This window comes from Poecilia formosa, unplaced genomic scaffold (genome assembly GCF_000485575.1).
Source record: "Poecilia formosa unplaced genomic scaffold, Poecilia_formosa-5.1.2 Scaffold81, whole genome shotgun sequence".
In the NCBI taxonomy this organism is placed as follows: domain Eukaryota; kingdom Metazoa; phylum Chordata; class Actinopteri; order Cyprinodontiformes; family Poeciliidae; genus Poecilia; species Poecilia formosa.
In genome coordinates, this window is record NW_006800020.1 from 455,359 (window position 1) to 473,531 (window position 18,173).

Genomic DNA, 18,173 nt, shown 5'->3' on the forward strand with positions numbered 1-18,173 from the left:
ACCAGTGGGAAAAATCTGCTCTATATAAACACATCAGCACTTGAAGCCTTGATTTTAGACTTTGTGGTGCACATCTACTGTGAATCACAAGGCCATGAGAAAGTGATTTAATGGTCCAATCGAGTAATGGGTTAAGCTCTCGGCATTATGACGGTGGCCTGGGCAATGGGCCTGTAATGTAGGGGGGGATAATCTTAATCCTTCAGCGTTATGTCAGTTTTCCAGTGGTTCATTGGGAACTGCAAGGAGATTTAGACTACAAATTTCGCTCTGTTTGTAGCAGGCTGCAAGATTGTTACTTTTACCTTTTATCAACAGAGCTCAATGCATTACCCGATGCATTACCGAATCATGTAATGATTCATTCAACTGATGAGAATAGAGTGACAGGTTTTTAGAAAAGTTTTCTGAAAAAATAGAGATGACAATTTGACAGATTACAGATCTGGTTTAAAACAATATAATCGGTGTAAAAAAAAAAAAAAAAAATCCAGTTCATTTATTGTGGTATTTATGCATTTCTAGTTCTGTATTTTCTAAGATTTCATACATTTCAAAATGCATCTTGAATCCATGCCGCAAATATATGGCATGGCCTGGTCTTCAGTACCAGCAGTACGGATAAATGGCAACATGTCTTTGTGTGTAAGGGTCCTGCGGGGTTTCAAACAGATTATAATGAATCATTGGTGCTTTTACGAAATTTTTAAAACAAAGGCAATATTTAAGTGAACATTTTATTAGTCAACATTTGGAGATTTCTGTGTGAACATTTAAAAGTATTCGACACTTACATTTCAGCATGGCTGACATTACTGAAACACCAGTGTCTGTGGATGAGTGTTTTTTTAGAGATTATACATCCTCACTGTAAATCTGATACTGAGTTTACTTTTTTTCTGAATTTCCGTCATGCAATTAAAAAAATGTCTCTTTCTCACAGTCTGAATGAATTCAGCCATGTCTTGACAAAGTTGTCTCAAATTTGATTTCTTTTGAATATCGTCTTACTTGAAGCGAATAAATATATGCATATATATTTTTTTTTAAATACATGCTGTCTAAGAGTATCACTGCTGCCACCAACTGTTTTGGAGAGGAACTGCTTGATCCGGAGGCATGCTCTGCTGCGCTACCTCCCATAGAAAAACATCACTGACTTAGAAGAAGTAGCTGCTTCCAAGCTACCTCTTGGATACCTCTTGTTGTGTCTAAGTGATTCGCCAATCACTTAGACACAACCAACCTGCACTTTTCTTCCCAGAGAAACTGTGTCCACACTGAAGATTGCAGTGGTGTACAGCATTTATTGATTAAAAGTAAATGAACCTTGTGAGTGACTAATCTGCTCATATGCCAGGGATGTGAAAATGGGAAACTGACAGGTGGCAGACTTAATATGTATTTGTTTGACTGTCCTGGTCTTTTATGATGCACTGTGCTGTTCTCACACTGGCTCAGTCTAAAGGCTGTGAAAAAGACAGCGAAGGGCACTGGGTGAACATGCAATGGCCTCACTGGCCCTTTTGTACATGTGCACTGAGTGACACGTCATCCCCTCGGACGGCCTGCTAGTGATGTGAGTCAGTGTCCTTGAGCCGCTCAGCCACAGACAAAGAACAAGCCTTAACATTCTGCATGACCGTCTTCTCTCTCTGCAGCGCTCTTTATTCTCAACACCCATGCCACTCTGCAAGGATGCTTTGGGTTAGGTTGCTTCCCCGGCCCTCACTGCAATGTCTCGGGCGTGATTGTGCTGCAGTTGGGATTCAACATAATCTTGGCATCTCAGCAGGTGTCTTTGAAGTGGCCTGCATGCAGAGAGGGCACTTCTCCGCACTGCGAGGGGCGGCAGTGCTGCTAGGATGGGCTGTAGCATGGCCGCTTGTGTTACTGTGCCTGGCTTTGATGTTGTAAACAGAGCGGGCAGGGCTGGCTGGCAGGCAGGGCGACGGGTAGAGAGGCAGGCAGGCAGGCGGGCACGGTGAATGGGATCAGCGGCACTGCAGCGGTCAAGCTCAAGTGAGCCAGCAGCTGCTTGATTCACACTGGGAGACGGTTTACTCCACATTTTACGTCAATAGATATTAACTGCCATTTTGGGATGCGTGAATGTTTTTTTTTGTTTGTTTGTTTTTGTTGTTTAAGTTCTCACCTCTTAACCAAAGAAAGCAATAAGTATATGGAAAGACATTGTTTTTATTATTATTAGACTAGAAGTTTGCGTCAGCTGATCCATAGATGCACCTGTTTTTTTACTGCCGAGTACACCCAGCATCTATGGGTTTGTGTGGGAGCAAAGTGAAAGAGCTGGTGAGACTGGTTGCACTTGGGCCCATCCTGCAGCAGATAGGGCTCAACTAAACTACGCTCATGTGGATATATAATCTGCCCGGCCTGGCACCCCTGTGTCTGCACTCTTGCTGCTTTCACCTGATGTGGCACAGCCTCTGTCGGGCCTGAGCGAGCACCCAGCCAGCTCCGCTTCTTCGGGAGAGATGAAGGCATCTCGCAGCTCTGCTGTGGGGGTGGAGGGGAGGGGAGGGCAGGCAGAAGCCTAAGCCTGGAGCTATCAGAGGCTGGAGCTCGTAGCCAAAAGCATGTGGGTTGTGAACGGGGTGGGTGGAAGCTCGCTTAACTTGGCATGACAGCCGTAGAAACGGCCCTGCACTGCCACCCAATGGCCAGAGACTGTCACTGCGGCCTTTTGGAGCAACATAACCACAGCTAGTCATAATTACAGCACGCTTCAGTTGTTGTGAGTGCATGTCAGAACAAATTACGTAAGTAATGAGGCTGAAAATGCTAAAGGAGTTGAAACACACTGCACAGCTAATGCTCATGCGGTGAGAACACAAAAACAAACAATAGAGTGCACTCATTCAGAGATAGACCTAAATGAAATAACAAGCAACTGCGCACAGTAAGGAAAATATTAATTATAAATTAACCCTCTCAGTGAGGTTGTCGGAGCCCGCCTCCTGCCTGGGTTCCACTCTAATCCGGGCCAACGAGGTGCAGTGCCCTCTGTTGTATGGGAGAACCTCAAAATCGCAGGAGGTGTTGTATGAAGGAGTATTAATCGTTCATGATCCACCTCTCCTTTTTGTTCATTTTCCTAAAATCTAGGCTAATTCCGAGTAAACATGGCTGGTCTTGTTGACTCCAGCAGTGCAAGGAGAGATCCCCTGAATGAACAGAGTGCAACTCCCGGGTTGGTGGATTAAAGGCTCTGTGTTAAGGGGCTCTCCGGGGCACGCCTCGGGGACGAGGACATTATCCACATGACACAATGCAGGTTCCAAGGCAGCTGATTAAATGGGCTGGGATCTCTGGATGAACTCCAACAAAAGTACTTTTGATGTGATCAAACCGGAATAAAGAGGCTGCTTGTTAAGGTGTGCAGGAGATATTTTAAGTCTTTTGTCTTTAGACGAGACCTGAGGCATTATAGCAGACAGTTGGGCCTGGTTTGAGGGAAGAGGCTGATGTAACACCCTGAAAATATTCCACCTCTTTTTAAGAAGTAGATTATATATCAAGCTCTGTTTGGGGGAATTGATCTGATGCTTATCCGAGCACCGTAGAACAGAATGCCAATGTCAGTTGTATTTGTGTAGGACATTTAAAAAAAAAAACAATAAATTTTAAACAAAGTGGTTCAAAAACTAAGCAGGCAAGATGCTAAAACAAATATAAAAAGATGTATCCAAAAATATAAAAGAATAAAATGGAATGAAATTGCACTATGTTACATAATATCTGTGGTTTTCTGCTCTACTCCAATAAAAAAAAAAAAAAAACGAGTTTTAAGAAGATATTTTGATGTGTATATTTAGTGAATAACTACTGAGCAAATTATTTGGGTAAGGTACTAAAAAGTTCAAACATCTTTTTTGGGGGGCGGGTGGGGCGTGGAGAAACTGGTTGGTCGACTGAAGTTCTCCAACAGGTGTATTTAAAAAAAAAAAACATACCTGAAGATACACACATAGAAACATATATACAAATATTCAAAAAGACTATCTTTCAAAGCAGTATCATAATCTGCTTTGGAAGAGAGCAGAAAGAGAGCAACAAACTAAAATATTAGAAAAGTGCAGCTTTTAATTTATGTATATCCCTATATATACTCTGACCCAAAAAAAAAAAAAAGAATATTTTTTTTGTTTGTTTGAGATTTTGAGTGTTGGAGCATACATGAAGAGAGTATTCCTCTTTTTACAGTCTCTGTAATCGGGTTTCTTCTGCCCCAGTCCACCAGAGCCACTCTTCTGCAACTTTTAATATCATCCCCAGCATATCTGAATTCATTTGTTGAAAACACTTATCAATGTGTCAAAAATGTAACATATCCATCTATTGTTTCAGCTGTAGAATTGGTGAATTAATTAGCTGGAAGAATTAATGTTCTCTTCTGACTAAAGCACACAATTTAGCAAAGTACATGTTTATGTTTGTGATAGTAGGACAGGAATAGGCTTTCTCCCTGGCATGTCTCCCAAACAACCAGGTGTGAGATGACCTCTAATGGTTGTTATGGAGACTTGATGACCCCAGTCTGCCATGTTACCCTGCAGTTATCTCTCACTACATAAACATGGGTCTTCTTCCAGCCTCGGAGGCCAACGGCTGTAAGGAATGGGTCTCTGTATGGTGTCATATTTAAATATTAGGGAAATGGGAAATTGCATATTGCTAATTAGAAAATCTTTGAAGTCTTGATCTTTTTCTTTTTTTATGAATGATGTGTAAACTTAGTGATTTCAATAATATTTACTTGGAGTGCCAACAAATCTACAAATCTAGTGGGTACAAGAGCAGTTTCTACCCTGATAGGCAGTCTACATCAGTGGTTAAAAGCAAACAAAACATTACATCATGACAGAGAGCATCCTACTGTGATCTTTCCTCGATTCAGATCAAGTAGCTGGCGCTACAGTGCACTGATGGAAATGACGCGACTGAGGAGGGCAACGAGATACAGATATCCAAAGGGTGTGGGGGGAGGGGGGGGTGAACCTCGGAGGAAGGTAGCGGCGTGGCACTGGCGGCTGCTGCGGTGATAAAGCTGAGATCAGTGGGCCAAGCTGGGAGTTCTGGGTGTCTCGTGTCTGTGTGTTCTGCCCTTTGAGCTGCAGGTTCGCTCCCGGAGCGAGGGCCGACGATGGATGAGGCCCATCCTCTCTGGGCTTTTGTCCTGCATCTCAGGCCTGTCAACAGTACAACGGCGCTGCCGAATTTAAACTGAAGCGGTTTCTTTTTTTTTTTTTCTTTTTTTTCCTCGTATAGCTCGCTCACACACAAACGCATACAAATACACACAGTTTCTGCTTCATCCAGCACAGCGGGCATGTTATGATTCTTTGTGGTTGCAGTGGATTTGCTCCTTGGAGGGGGGGGTTATGGTTTTGAAATTTAAGAGCCTGCATGAAGTCGGGTTTTCCACCAGGGAATAGACCTCCTCATGTGGCTAAATGATCTTTTGTCATTGCACAAGGTTTATATTTGCACTTCTGTGGGGTATTAGGGTTTGTGGGCAGCCGGGTCTTTTCTTAATGTAAGTTGTGTTTTCGCGACAAATCGATGCCATGTTTGTACATGCTGTTGTTGAGCACTTTAAAATTGGATCCTTCCCTTAAAAAAACACAGATGCACACACACGCGCACACACACACACACACACGACTGCAGCTCTAAATATTCAGCTAATACTGTGTGGAAGTGAAGATTCAAAAGCCACTGGATGAGATGTTTTTAGAAGCACAGTGCTCTTTCATGTACCAACATGGATCCATGGTGAGAGGGTTGTACAGCGGCTTGTGACAGCAAAATGTTGATTTCTTTTTGCCCTTATTTATTTATTTCTTTCATTCTCTTTTCTTCTCCCCAGCTCAAATCGAAATAATTCCCTGCAAGATCTGTGGAGACAAATCATCAGGCATCCATTACGGCGTGATAACATGCGAAGGCTGTAAGGTAAGCATCAAGAGGAGCGAACCTGTTAGTGTGATGGGTTGTAAGCATGTGAAAGAGGGAGGGCAAAGACAGGGAGGAAACGCTGAGGAGGTAAAGAAAGTTGCTTGTTTGGTAGAAGAAAAAAAAAAGAACATCTTAAAATGTTGCTGAAGTTTTACAGCGTTTTGGAGAGGGAGCGTGGTGTGTGTAAACACACAGAGCATGATCATTAAAGTGGTCAAGCACCACTGAGGACATCACAGAAAGGCACAATTAGTAGGACATAGTCATTCCTCTGCTTTCCTCTGCCTTTTCCCTCCCAGGGACATGTCTTTTTTTTTTTTTTGCTGTTTTTTTTTTCTTCTCCTTTTTCGCTTCTGCTGCTCTTCTTGAAATAGGATGATCAAAAGGAGAGTGCTTTGAATTATAGCAGATTGTTGGCTGTTTGCTACAGCGTGTTTCTCCCCATTGAAGCCACCTTTTGTACCATTTCAAATACACCAGCCATTCACGGCGAAGGAAAATTTGTGCACAGAGTGTATTCCTATCCCCCCTTCGTGCTCGTCACCAAGCACATCATTAGCATTCCTCAGCCAGCCTCCACCTTTTGCTGTTTGCGCCGGTGTGAATGTGTGTGTGTGCGCGTGCGCGTGCGTGCATGTGTGTGATTTGGGGGGGGGAACCAAAAGAGGCTCCTTTCAGCTCTTCTTCCCAGCACCCCTCTCTCCCTTTCCCTCTCGCTCACACACACACACACACACACAGATCCTGGAAAGGATAAAACGCTAAAAAATAAACTGCTGAAATCTATCTTTAATGATTGCTAATTAGTCCACAGGCAGAAAGGCCTTTAATGGTACGTGCGAGTACAAAAGTTTGGACCATAAATCATTGCATTATTAAGGAGTGCTACTTGTCACTGGCAGTTTTACTCTGTTTCCATAATGGCTTCCATTATAAAGCAACTTGGCAGCTGTCAGCTGTTTTCTTGTAATTAAACAGCCAATGAGCAGCTAATTAAGACATATGTGTGTGGAGCAGTAGAGTGGGGCATGTTAATGATGTGCTGGAATCAATTCATTAAGTCAAAGGATGAGGAATCCAGTTGGTGTGCGTTTGCAATCCTTTAGCCTTGCACATGCCTGTGCTGCATTAATCAACACTAATAACGCCACTGAAGAGAAATGCCAGGCGTTGTTATCATGCGCTACCCAAAACACGCCGCCGTCGTTGTTGTACACGCTGGTGGATATACAGCGCTCTTTAAATGCCAGCAAAGAAGTCAGGAAAATACCACCGCAGTAGTTTTTTTGTTGCATTTCAATTTGCAAGCAGTAAAATGAAAATATCACCACTGGGGAGTACAGTACATCCCCGCCAGACTGCAATAAATCTTGTCAGCGCTAGAGCACAATGAAGACATAAAAATGATCTCCCCTTCTGAGGTGCCAGAATGAGCGTTTGCGGCCGCGGAGGCCCGTTCAGCAAACCTAAGGCGTATTTTCCCCGTGTCCCTCTCCCCATGCAGGGCTTCTTCAGGAGGAGTCAGCAGAGCAATGCAGCGTACTCCTGCCCCCGTCAGAAAAACTGCTTGATCGACCGCACCAGCCGCAACCGCTGCCAGCACTGCAGGCTGCAGAAGTGCCTGGCAGTGGGAATGTCACGAGATGGTGAGTTGTTGTTTTACGGGAGGGGAATCGACAGGTGGGTGCAACGGATGGCAAAGGTACCGAGAGGCGAAGGGCTCACATTCAGGCACCTGTTTGTGTAAAATCTGCTCATGACGAAGTTGGGGGCAGATGTTGTGAATTACAAATGAGTCGTTTTCTAAACTGTAATGCTAGTATAAACTATATGTTTCTAAGCCTTTTATTTTATCTTTGTAACCTAAAGAGGCTTTTCTCTGATGGAGTTGTCCATGAGAGTTTTTTTTTTTTTTTTTAGGCCTTTACAATCCTAACTCGTTGCAGTTATATTTTTTTGAAGATTTTTCACTGCTTCCCTGATTTTAGATAGAGGAAGGTTTAGGTGAGTAAAATGTATGACATATTGAGATCAATATACATCTGACTTTCTGGAATGGTCTGTCCTCTTTTCATTCCTCTTTCTAAGAAATATGAACCTCTGTGCCACCTCATGTATAAACCTCATGTAAACAGGAAGTTACATATTCCTCCTGATCACCTTAAAAAAAGTAAAGCATAAATAAAATTAGTATATTTAATTTTGTTTTTTTAGAACCAATCAGGCACACAGAGAATATTGGCACCAGTAATTATTAAAAAAAATAAAACAAATATTTCTAACATGTTTTTTCACCCTCTGACTAAATGTACTTGCATAGATGTTAGATCAGTTTCTTTTTTTCTTCTTGATTTTCAGTGTGTAATTATGTTTTAATGATTTGACACATCATTATTTGGGATATCAATAAGTGTGGAGAGCAGTGTTTCTAAACACTGCAAGGCAGTGCCATTAGCTGCCCAGCTGTCCACAGAGAAATCATCGACTTGATTTGAGCATGTGGGAACATATCTTGATAATGTCCATTATGCGCCGGCGGTGGGACAGTTGTTGCCGTAATGGAAACCTTGTTTTCATAAAACAGGAAGTTGTTAGAGGGTGTTGTTATTGCCGCTGTAGCCGGGATGCAAAACTGGGAGCCCCTAGGTGGGCGTTTGTGTCTTTCTTTGTCAGGCAGGTCCAGACTAGACTGAGCTGAGGAGGCTCTGCTTGAACACAGCAGACGTCCGATGTGTTTTTTCACTAAAGCACGATTTCACAGATTTGAAGTGAAAATCTTCAGTGCACTTGTACACTTGTAGACCCCGCCCCATGTACATGCACATATACCGTCATGTATGTGAAAGAACACAGAAGTAAGTGAGTACTGTTTGTACAGTTCATCTCTCATGCAGACACACTTACACAGGTGTGTGTTTTGACTGAAAGAAGGTGACTCTGAACCTTATGCGAGCCTTTATGCTTACTCTCCTCCCTGTCCCGCTGCATATATTTATTTGCATAGATACCTACGTAAGTGTACACATAAACCCACACACACATGCATATTGTGACCTCCTGACTTACAGAGTGTGCCCCACTACATCAGCCGGTTGTCCTGAACTACAGAGATTTACTTATTGTTTTATGTCAATATTTTATTGAACATTATTAGCTCTGATGCGTCAGGATTGAAACATTTTATTCTTTTGTATTTGACCTGCTGATCAAAGAAAAGTGGTCTGATTCTGATCTCTGGCCAAGTGATTATTGGAGCATCTTTAAAGCTTTCTAGATTTAGTTACCACAACAAACTATATGCGTAGAGTTAGAAAATGAACCTCATTTAATGATTCATAAATGCCTATCAGTACACATTTTTCCAAATAACATATATGTTTAAAATTCTACTCAAATTAATTTTATTTTGTGTGGTTTATTTTTAGTTTAGCATTTTAATCCACTTTCACTTGATTTTCATACTTTTCCTTTTTGTCCTTTTTGCACCAGCGGTGAAATTTGGCCGCATGTCAAAGAAGCAGCGAGACAGCCTGTACGCTGAGGTCCAGAAGCACCGGCTGCAGCAGCAGCAGCGAGACCACCAACAGCAGCCCGGAGAGGCAGAGCCGCTCACACCCAGCTACGGCCTCTCAGCCAACGGCCTAACGGAGCTACACGATGACCTCAGCGGCTACATGGACGGCCACACTCCTGATGGCAGCAAGCCCGACTCGGCGGTCAGCAGCTTCTACCTAGACATCCAGCCGTCCCCTGACCAGTCGGGCTTAGACATCAACGGCATCAAGCCGGAGCCCATCTGCGACTTTGCCCCCGGCTCTGGCTTCTTTCCCTACTGCTCCTTCACCAACGGCGAGACCTCCCCCACCGTTTCCATGGCTGAACTAGGTAAGGAGCAGGCGAAAGGAAGGAAGAGGTTAAAGGAGAGACAGTGAAACGAAGGAGGGGGGTAGAACAACTCAACCGTGGGGCAAACGACACAAAGGTTGCTTAAAATAGCAGGAGGTTGGAGACTCATCTCCAACACTCATTAAAAGAGCCTCTTTTTTTTGTAATTAGTTTCCATTAATTAGGGCCAATCGGGATCCAGCAGGGCAGGCGTCTGGGGAAATCATTTTTTTAGGCTCCCTTGTGCCTCGGAACTCCTTTTAACAGATGTGTTTTCAAAACCATTTAAATTCTTATACCCGATATTTTCTCTGAAAAAAAAAAAAAAAACGTGACCTTTGTTTCAGTGAGTAACGTGGCGCCCCTCCCCCTCCCTTTTCCATGCATTTGTGTCATAACTAGATTGGCTTCGCCTCAACCTTAAGCTATGAGCTTCCTGCAGGCAGTATAAGGAAATGTCAACAAGCTTCCCCCCTCCCCTCAACCACCCATCCAAAAAAAAAAAAGCCTACGTGTATTCACCCCCCCCTCCCCCCATCCCGAATCCTTCGTTCTTCATTAGAGCTCAGTAAATAAATCTTCTTTTCCTGTGGCATATCTCATCAGTGAGCAGTGAAGTCTTCACTTTCACATAGCTCTGTCTGTGTGTAACACCCAGATCTTGGCTGAAATCATCTGGGTTGGTCATGATGATGATGATGATGATGATGATGATGATTGTCTTCCAGAGCACCTCGCCCAGAACATCTCAAAGTCACACATGGAGACATGTCAGTACCTGAGAGAGGAGCTGCAGCAGATGACCTGGCAGGCTTTCCTTCAGGAAGAGGTGGAGAGCTACCAGAGCAAGGTAAGGCGTCCGTCCGGCTCGGTGCTGCGCTTTTCTGTAGCAGCTGCAGCTATTATCAAAACCATTGTTTTACGGCAGATAACCCATTCTCTGTCCTATCTCGTTCCTCAGCCCCGGGAAGTCATGTGGCAGCTGTGTGCTATCAAAATAACAGAGGCCATTCAGTATGTGGTGGAGTTTGCCAAGCGCATCGACGGCTTCATGGAGCTGTGTCAGAACGATCAGATAGTGCTGCTGAAAGCAGGTATGACAGCCTGTCAACATGGCCTGCTGCCGTCAAACTCACCTCGGCTCACCTCCGCCAGCCCCGCTCCGCCGTTGTCACGGGGGCGTAGCTGACCTGACTGCACAAAGCTCCTCTTCTTCACACGCGCAGACAGTGTCACAGACAGGAGAACCCCACCCCAGCCTGCCTCTGCCTCTTTCTGCGTTTGCCCTGTTCGCTGCATACACAGCAAAGGTGGACGCTGCGTTAGATAAGTCATCCGTTCCAGAGTTCTGATAAAACCCATCAGTCTAGCTGCCGATATTTATTTTATTTTTATTTTTTTCTTTTTGCCTGCTTTTTCCCCCCAGAAATGTAGGCTGTCTCTTCGAGCTGCTCTGATAAAGTCCCTTGTATTTATGCAGATGCACAGTGCCATCCACACTTATTCGAACCCCTGGAAAAGACGAGTAAAAAGCCTTAAAATAAATTCCTCTTAATCTCCTTCTGCTGACAGGACAGCACTGCTCCAACTTTCTCACAAAGTTGGAGCAAACCGAGAGAAATCCATTTCTCTTTGCTTGGTCTCCCTACATCCTCCAGAGTCCTCTCTTATGCTCTCTTTTCTCAAGCTTACCTCACAGGATTTAGTTTTCTGAACTGAAATAGCCATGGAGTTAGGGTAGTTATTGTTTCTGGTGAATATTTTCTGTAGATTTTTCAAAAATGTGGTTACCCCTCCAGATTTGTTGTCTGGGTTCTATAAAAGTTTTTCATTGTTTCCTTGAGTGTAGCTTTAGGTGCATTTAGGCAGCTAGCTATTGTCTGACAGGACTTTCTGATTTATGAAGATAAACACACATCAGCCTTTTCCTGAATGTTGTGTTCTTTATTCTTTCCCATCTTGAACAGTTGCTAAGAAAAGCGTTCCACTGTTCTTAGCCACTGTTTCCATGTTATCCCAAGAAAACACAAATTTAAGGATTATTCAAGAAAACAACCCCTAGACATTCTGAAAACTATAAAAATGTTTCAAAGGAACTACTAGAGATATTGTGTAGCATCAGTGATTTTTATTTTTGCTTTTCTCTCTGTGTAAATGTACTAAGATGTATTTTCTGAAATTTTCAGTGTGCAAGGCTGTTGCAGCAATGCAAGATACATTTACTCGAGGCTTTTTACACATTTTTTTTTTCAGCTGTGTCAATAAGAAGTACAGTTGCGTACTTCTTTCCTCTGTGTTCTCTCCCATCAAGTTGTGCAGATTGCACCATCTAATAAATAGCTTTGCAGCTTAAAAAAAAAAAAAGCATCTGAACGAAAGAGTGGCATCACTACCTATTTTCGTCAAATTTGACTCTGGATAGAATAGCCTTCTATCGATGATGTTTTCATCTGCGGAGGCAGTTTTTATTCTCATCTGCCAGCGGGCGCATTTCAAAGCAGTTGTTTCCTTTTATTTCAGAAGATTAGCACAAAGCATAATCATGTGTTTTGCACCTCTGCCTGACGTTACGGGGGGGGAAAAAAAAAAAAAGAAAATCTTCAGCATTTTGTTGCTGTCTGTCTCTGCAGGCTCTCTGGAAGTTGTGTTTGTCAGAATGTGCCGTGCCTTTGACTCGCAAAACAACACAGTCTATTTTGATGGAAAATACGCCGGACCTGATGTGTTCAAGTCATTAGGTAAGTGGAGTGGGTGTACAGTCGGGCAGGCGTGGGTGCCTGCTTGCTGTGTTTGTGTATCTAGATTGTTTCTTTACAGTGTCTTCTTCCTGTCCTTGGTGTAACAGCCAAAATTAGAGTCGGCTGCTGTTCTTTTCTCAACGCTGAAGGCCTGGAAGCAAACACTGAGCTCCTTATCCTTTCCTCACCTGGCATTTCTGTCTCTTCAGCGGTTATTTATGGTACAACAGAGATGTTACCGAGGAGCCGCTGCATATGGCTCCTGTAACTCTGGAATAAATAAAGCCAGACGGGGCGTCTTTGGGGAGAGTGCTATCAAAACTATTGCCGGTAGTCTGACATGAAACGTCTCAGGCAGAAAAAAAAGAAAAAAAAGAAAAAGCAAATAGCAGTCATGTTTGACTGTCATATTTTACTGTGATATTCCAGCATGGATTTTCTTGTTTCAAGGTAGCTTTTTGACAGAAAAAATGTAAATGCATCCCACAGTGATTTTGAGGATGCACATTCCTGTTTCTTTGTGTTTGTTTATCACTCTGTTTATGCATTAGTGAAAGTCCCTCTAACAGATAGCAGGGGACGGGCGGCGGAGGGCGGGAGAGTGATGGGCTTTCAGAGCAGCGGTGGCATGTGCCTATCTCTGTACGTCCCTAATAATTGATTTAACTAAAAGCCTCAATAGTGACCTCATTTTAGCTTGCATAACACCGCCCAACTGCCAAAAGTGACTCGTCTGGGAGGCAAAACTCAGTGAAAGCATTGCCTGTTCTGCTTAAGACGCTCCCATGTGCTGTCAGCACGCTGCTCGTTTTTATCCTCTCCCCTTCCTCTCCCCTCCCTGTGTGCCTCTCTCCCAATAAAGATCAAGAGTGAATGTTGTTCTTTGGTCTTCCCCATCCTAAACCCCTTCTCCCTCTCTCTCTCTCTCTCTCTCTCTCTCTCTCTCTTTTTTTCTCTCCCTCTCTCTCTCCATGTCCTTTGCTGTGGCAGGCTGTGACGACTTGATCAGCTCCGTCTTCGAGTTTGGGAAAAACTTGTGTTCTATGCACCTGTCTGAGGATGAGATCGCCCTGTTCTCTGCTTTTGTGTTGATGTCTGCTGGTAGGTGTCAGTCACAGCAACAAACAGGGGGGAGAGGGGAGGGAGCAGCAGCCACACTCACCTACTCACCATGACAATATACACTGCCTTGCAAAAGTAGTCATACCCCTTGAACTTTATTTCATTTGGTTACATTTTAATGTGCATTTTATTGGGATATTATGCGATAGACCAATGCAAAGTTGTATACATTTTAAAAGAAAACGAAACTGAAATAGTCACGTGCATACATATTCAGCCCCTCTTACTCTGATACCCTTAAATAAAGTCAAGTGTGATCCTTCAGAGTAAAATGGAATAGAAACAGCCTTTATTGTAAGGTGAAGTTTAGGTGTGACAGCAGCATCAAGTCCACAGAAAAAGTTTTTAAAGCGTTAAAACAATATAGAAAAAGTCACCTAGTTAATCAAGGCTGTTGGGAATCTGTGGCAGGTCTTAGAAAAATGCTACTGAAATGCTCTTCATTCAGTCTAAAGCAACTTGAGCTATTTTGTACAGAACTGTGGGTAACAATCTTCAACAAAGCTGGTAAAGACTATTCAAAACACTTAGAGCAGCATATTGCAGCAAGAAGTGGTTCAAGAAAGCAAAAATCTAACTGGGTTAAATCGACTACACACCACACTTTTCAGATTTGTAATTGTCAAAATATTAAAAACAAATACAGGATGTATCTGTTTTTAAATTAATATTTATAACTGTAACATGGCAATCAGATTTTATGTGTATATATATATATATACATATATATATATATTTTTTTTTTGCAAAACGCCGTACCGCAACCACTTTTATCCTAGCTTATGTGCAAAGAAGTTTGCTAATAAATGAAGCAGTGAAATGTATTCCTCCAGACCGATCCTGGCTTCAGGAGAAGGTGAAAGTGGAAAAACTCCAGCAGAAGATCCAACTGGCCCTTCAACATGTTCTGCAGAAGAACCACAGAGAGGATGGCATTCTTACAAAGGTCAGTCGCAACGCATCACGCCATACATCCTGAGAAGTCCATTTTTTACAATTTAGTGTCCAAACTAAACATGAAGTTCCTTCGCCCCCCTCCCCCGAGAAAAGTGGAAATTTGTCAACTGCATTTTCTTCCTAATATAAAGTGTCACAGAGTCTCAATATTTACAAGTCTTTTTGCCCCGTGTGGGACAGAAAGCACTGTAGGGAGGACTGTTTTCGTCTTTTTTTTCTCTCTCTCTCTCTTCACTACAATTGCTCCATGTCCTTGCTTCGTCGTGAATCTAAACAGCCTGTCTCCTCTCTCTCCCCACAGTTGATATGCAAAGTGTCGACACTGCGAGCGCTGTGCAGTAGGCATACAGAGAAGCTCACGGCTTTCAAAGCAATATACCCAGACATTGTGCGTGCCCACTTCCCCCCCTTATATAAGGAGCTGTTCGGATCAGACTTTGAGCAGTCCATGCCCGTCGATGGGTAACGGGCGCGACCCCCTCCCCCCCTCCAGGTGCCGGCGCGCCCACTGTTTGAGGGGGAGGGGAGCTGGGGGGGACGTGGAGGAGGAATCTGAGACACTTTACTGGTGCCCTGCACAAAACCGGAGCGGACAGATGGCATGCTGTTCAACTTTTTTTTCCCTCTTGTCTTTTTTTTTTTTTTTTTTTTTTGCAGTTGAGGGGGGAGGGCATTGGGGAGCTGATTATCAAGGTTTACTATGTTGAATTTAAGTGTCAACCCCAGCGGGACATGAAGAGGAGATAGGAACAAATGATTTCTGTTTGGCTGAACTTGGCCTTCCTATGCACTTTTTTGAAGAAGAAAGAAAAAAATAATAATTTTACCAGTGTTCTTTGCTTTTATCATGATGTGGGAGAAAAAAGTATAAACAACACTTAAAAGATGACCACATCAGTATTATCTTCCAGATTTGCACTCCTTAAACAAGTTTTAGTATTTTCTCAATCAAATCTTTGTAATGTCTAATTTCCAGAATTAAGTTGTGTAAGAGATGTGCACACTTTGGTCAAGTTCAGCCATTTTTTTCCCCCTCCTTTTTTGTTTCTGTTTTTGTTTAAGAAGCAGCGCTCGAAATGAAAACTCACAGCAACTTTCTGGGAGGTTTCCGTCGGCATGGTGATGCAATCGGCGCCTCTTTAAGGACAATCGTTTAAAAAGGAAAAAAAAAAAAAAGAAAGAAACCTAGAATTCTGGTAATTCTTATAAAAACGCAATGATTTTAGCTGTCAAGGACTCCATCCACCATTGTTGCATAGTGAAAATCATGTAAGGCCATCTGCTATTAATCCTTCTCTGGACAGGTGCCCTGAAGAAGCCCGGGGCACCGATGCAATGAAAAGGCTCCATTCCACCTGTTTTATAATGTACTACAGGGTATATGGTCATAAGTACTTACTATACAGAAAAAAAAAATAATGTTTATAGAATCTATTTTAAATAACATGTATGATATTAGTAGTTAGACCATTCTTAATTGTTGAATTGATAAGGCACTTTTATTTACACCTTTGTTTAATTTAAGACTTGTATATTTACCTAGTGATGTGTTGCATGTGCACAAGAAGTACAAGCTGAATCATGAACACAGAGGTTACTTTTGGGAGCTACAAATGGTTATTTGGCCTGGAAGTGTTCTGAGGTGGGGTGGTTCTGTTAGGCTGGCCAATGCTGCTGCTGGACGCCGATCAACGAGGCATGGATTAGGAGGCAAGCTAAAGACACCCCTTTATTTATTTATTTTTTTCTGCAGCAACTACAAGTGCATTCTCACCTAAGTAATGTGTTCTGAATATTAGTTATCGCCTCTGAATGCGATTAAATGTTGAAACCTTTTTGGGTTGCAGAAGTTTGCAGATAAATTCTAATTTGACAGACTGCACGGACATTGTTTAACAATCTAAAACTGACATAAATGTATATGAATTTTTTGCAATGTGGTCAAAGTGGAGAAAACACATTGAGATTATAATCCAACTGTTCCACCTAGTGGAAGATAAAAATAAGACAAGCAAACATGGCAGAGGTGCACTTACTGCCCTAAAAGCACTCCTGCAGTGCATTGCAAAAATAATTCATACCCCTTGAACTTACTTTAGACAACATTTTGTCATGTAGCAATCTTCTGATGCAATTGTGAATCTATTTTATGTGATAAGCCAACACAACATTCAAATAATTATGAAGAGTGAGGAAAGTGATGCAAGTTTTTTTAAACAAAGACTAAGAAGTGTGGTGTTCAGCATCCTCATCCCTCACTTGAAATCTCAGTTGGAATAGGTCTGCACTTTGACTGGACCATTTTATCACTTGGAATATGCTGCCCTGCTGGACAGTTTGAAGTCTTCAGCAGCCTCTAACATGTTTTATTTCAGTATTGGCCTGTATTTAGCTCCAGGCATTTTCCCATTTATTCTGGCCTGCCGTCTGCTACCCAAAAAACATGCCCACAGTATGATGTTGCCACCACCATGCTGGAAAGGTGTGCTCAGTGTGATGTATAGAGTTAGTACTGGGCATCAGTTAGTTTTTGTAACTTTGTCTTTAGGTGTGAAATTTTATAGCTTTCTTTCAACAACAGCTTTTATCCTGCCAGAACTTCCATAAAGATAAATCACTTTACCACAACTTTATGCCTGGCCAGTCTGATGTAATATTTTGTCTTCTCTAAAAAAAAAAAACATCTATAACCTTTGCCTTAGATTATTTAGGCAATTTGATTTTATTTCATTGTATTAGAAGAAAGGAATCTGATGCAAAAGCATTCAGATTATTATTTGTATAAAAGTTTAAAGGGTTCACTGCAATAATGTTCTACCAGATAAAATGTTAATAAAACACATTGAAGTTTTTTTTTTACTATAACCTGACAAAAATAAGACAAAAACAGAGTTCAAGGGGTATGAGGCTCAGTCAAATGTTTTGTTTTTCTTATATAAAATGAGTGACTTTTTGCCTTCTTACCATTGCCTCAGCTTGGCAGCACCTTAGCAGAACACAGAAGAAAACAGCTAAGAGAAAGTGAATATTCAAAGCCTTGTCTGGTCGTAAAGCTTCTATTTTTGTAACTCGTTTTGGTTTTAACAAACCCATGAAAGAGGACGAGGGAGAGGACAAAAAAAAAAGATGTCAGGTAGCACTTAACTGTATCCCTGCAATAATTAAGACTCGCTGTTGTTTGTACGATTAGGAGAGGGAAGTATATTTTAAAAAAACAAACAAAACAGAAAAACGGTAGGACAAGTGCTATTTTCAGAACGCTTTGTTGTTGTGCTTCTGTTTTTGTTGAGTGTGTCTTTCTTGTCAGTGTGGTGATAAAAAGTGTTCAAAAAAAAAACCTGAAAAAAAAAAAAAACCCTGGATGTGCCAAACTGTAGTTGTTGCTTCCGCTTTCCAGTCTACTTGCTCAAAATGTAGAATGGATTCTGAAGACATTCCAGCAATCTCGGTAGCAACTCCTTAAATATCTTAAAAGAAAAGAAAAAGTAT

General features: G+C 42.2%; 1 protein-coding gene across 2 annotated transcripts in view; it reads left to right on the top strand.

Annotated features, from left to right (window-relative positions):
* The window catches only part of roraa (RAR-related orphan receptor A, paralog a), a 222,698-nt gene extending 204,817 nt beyond the window's left edge, over positions 1–17,881 (top strand). For both annotated transcript variants that reach the window (XM_007556758.2, XM_007556761.2), the window contains 9 exons: positions 5,894–5,979; positions 7,487–7,628; positions 9,472–9,867; positions 10,596–10,717; positions 10,829–10,961; positions 12,498–12,605; positions 13,596–13,706; positions 14,561–14,673; positions 14,986–17,881. In XM_007556758.2, the coding sequence (XP_007556820.1) occupies positions 5,894–5,979; positions 7,487–7,628; positions 9,472–9,867; positions 10,596–10,717; positions 10,829–10,961; positions 12,498–12,605; positions 13,596–13,706; positions 14,561–14,673; positions 14,986–15,150 (1,376 nt within the window). In that variant the 3' untranslated portion in view covers positions 15,151–17,881. The remainder of the gene's footprint in view (positions 1–5,893; positions 5,980–7,486; positions 7,629–9,471; positions 9,868–10,595; positions 10,718–10,828; positions 10,962–12,497; positions 12,606–13,595; positions 13,707–14,560; positions 14,674–14,985) is intronic.
* The last annotated feature ends 292 nt before the right edge of the window (positions 17,882–18,173 follow it).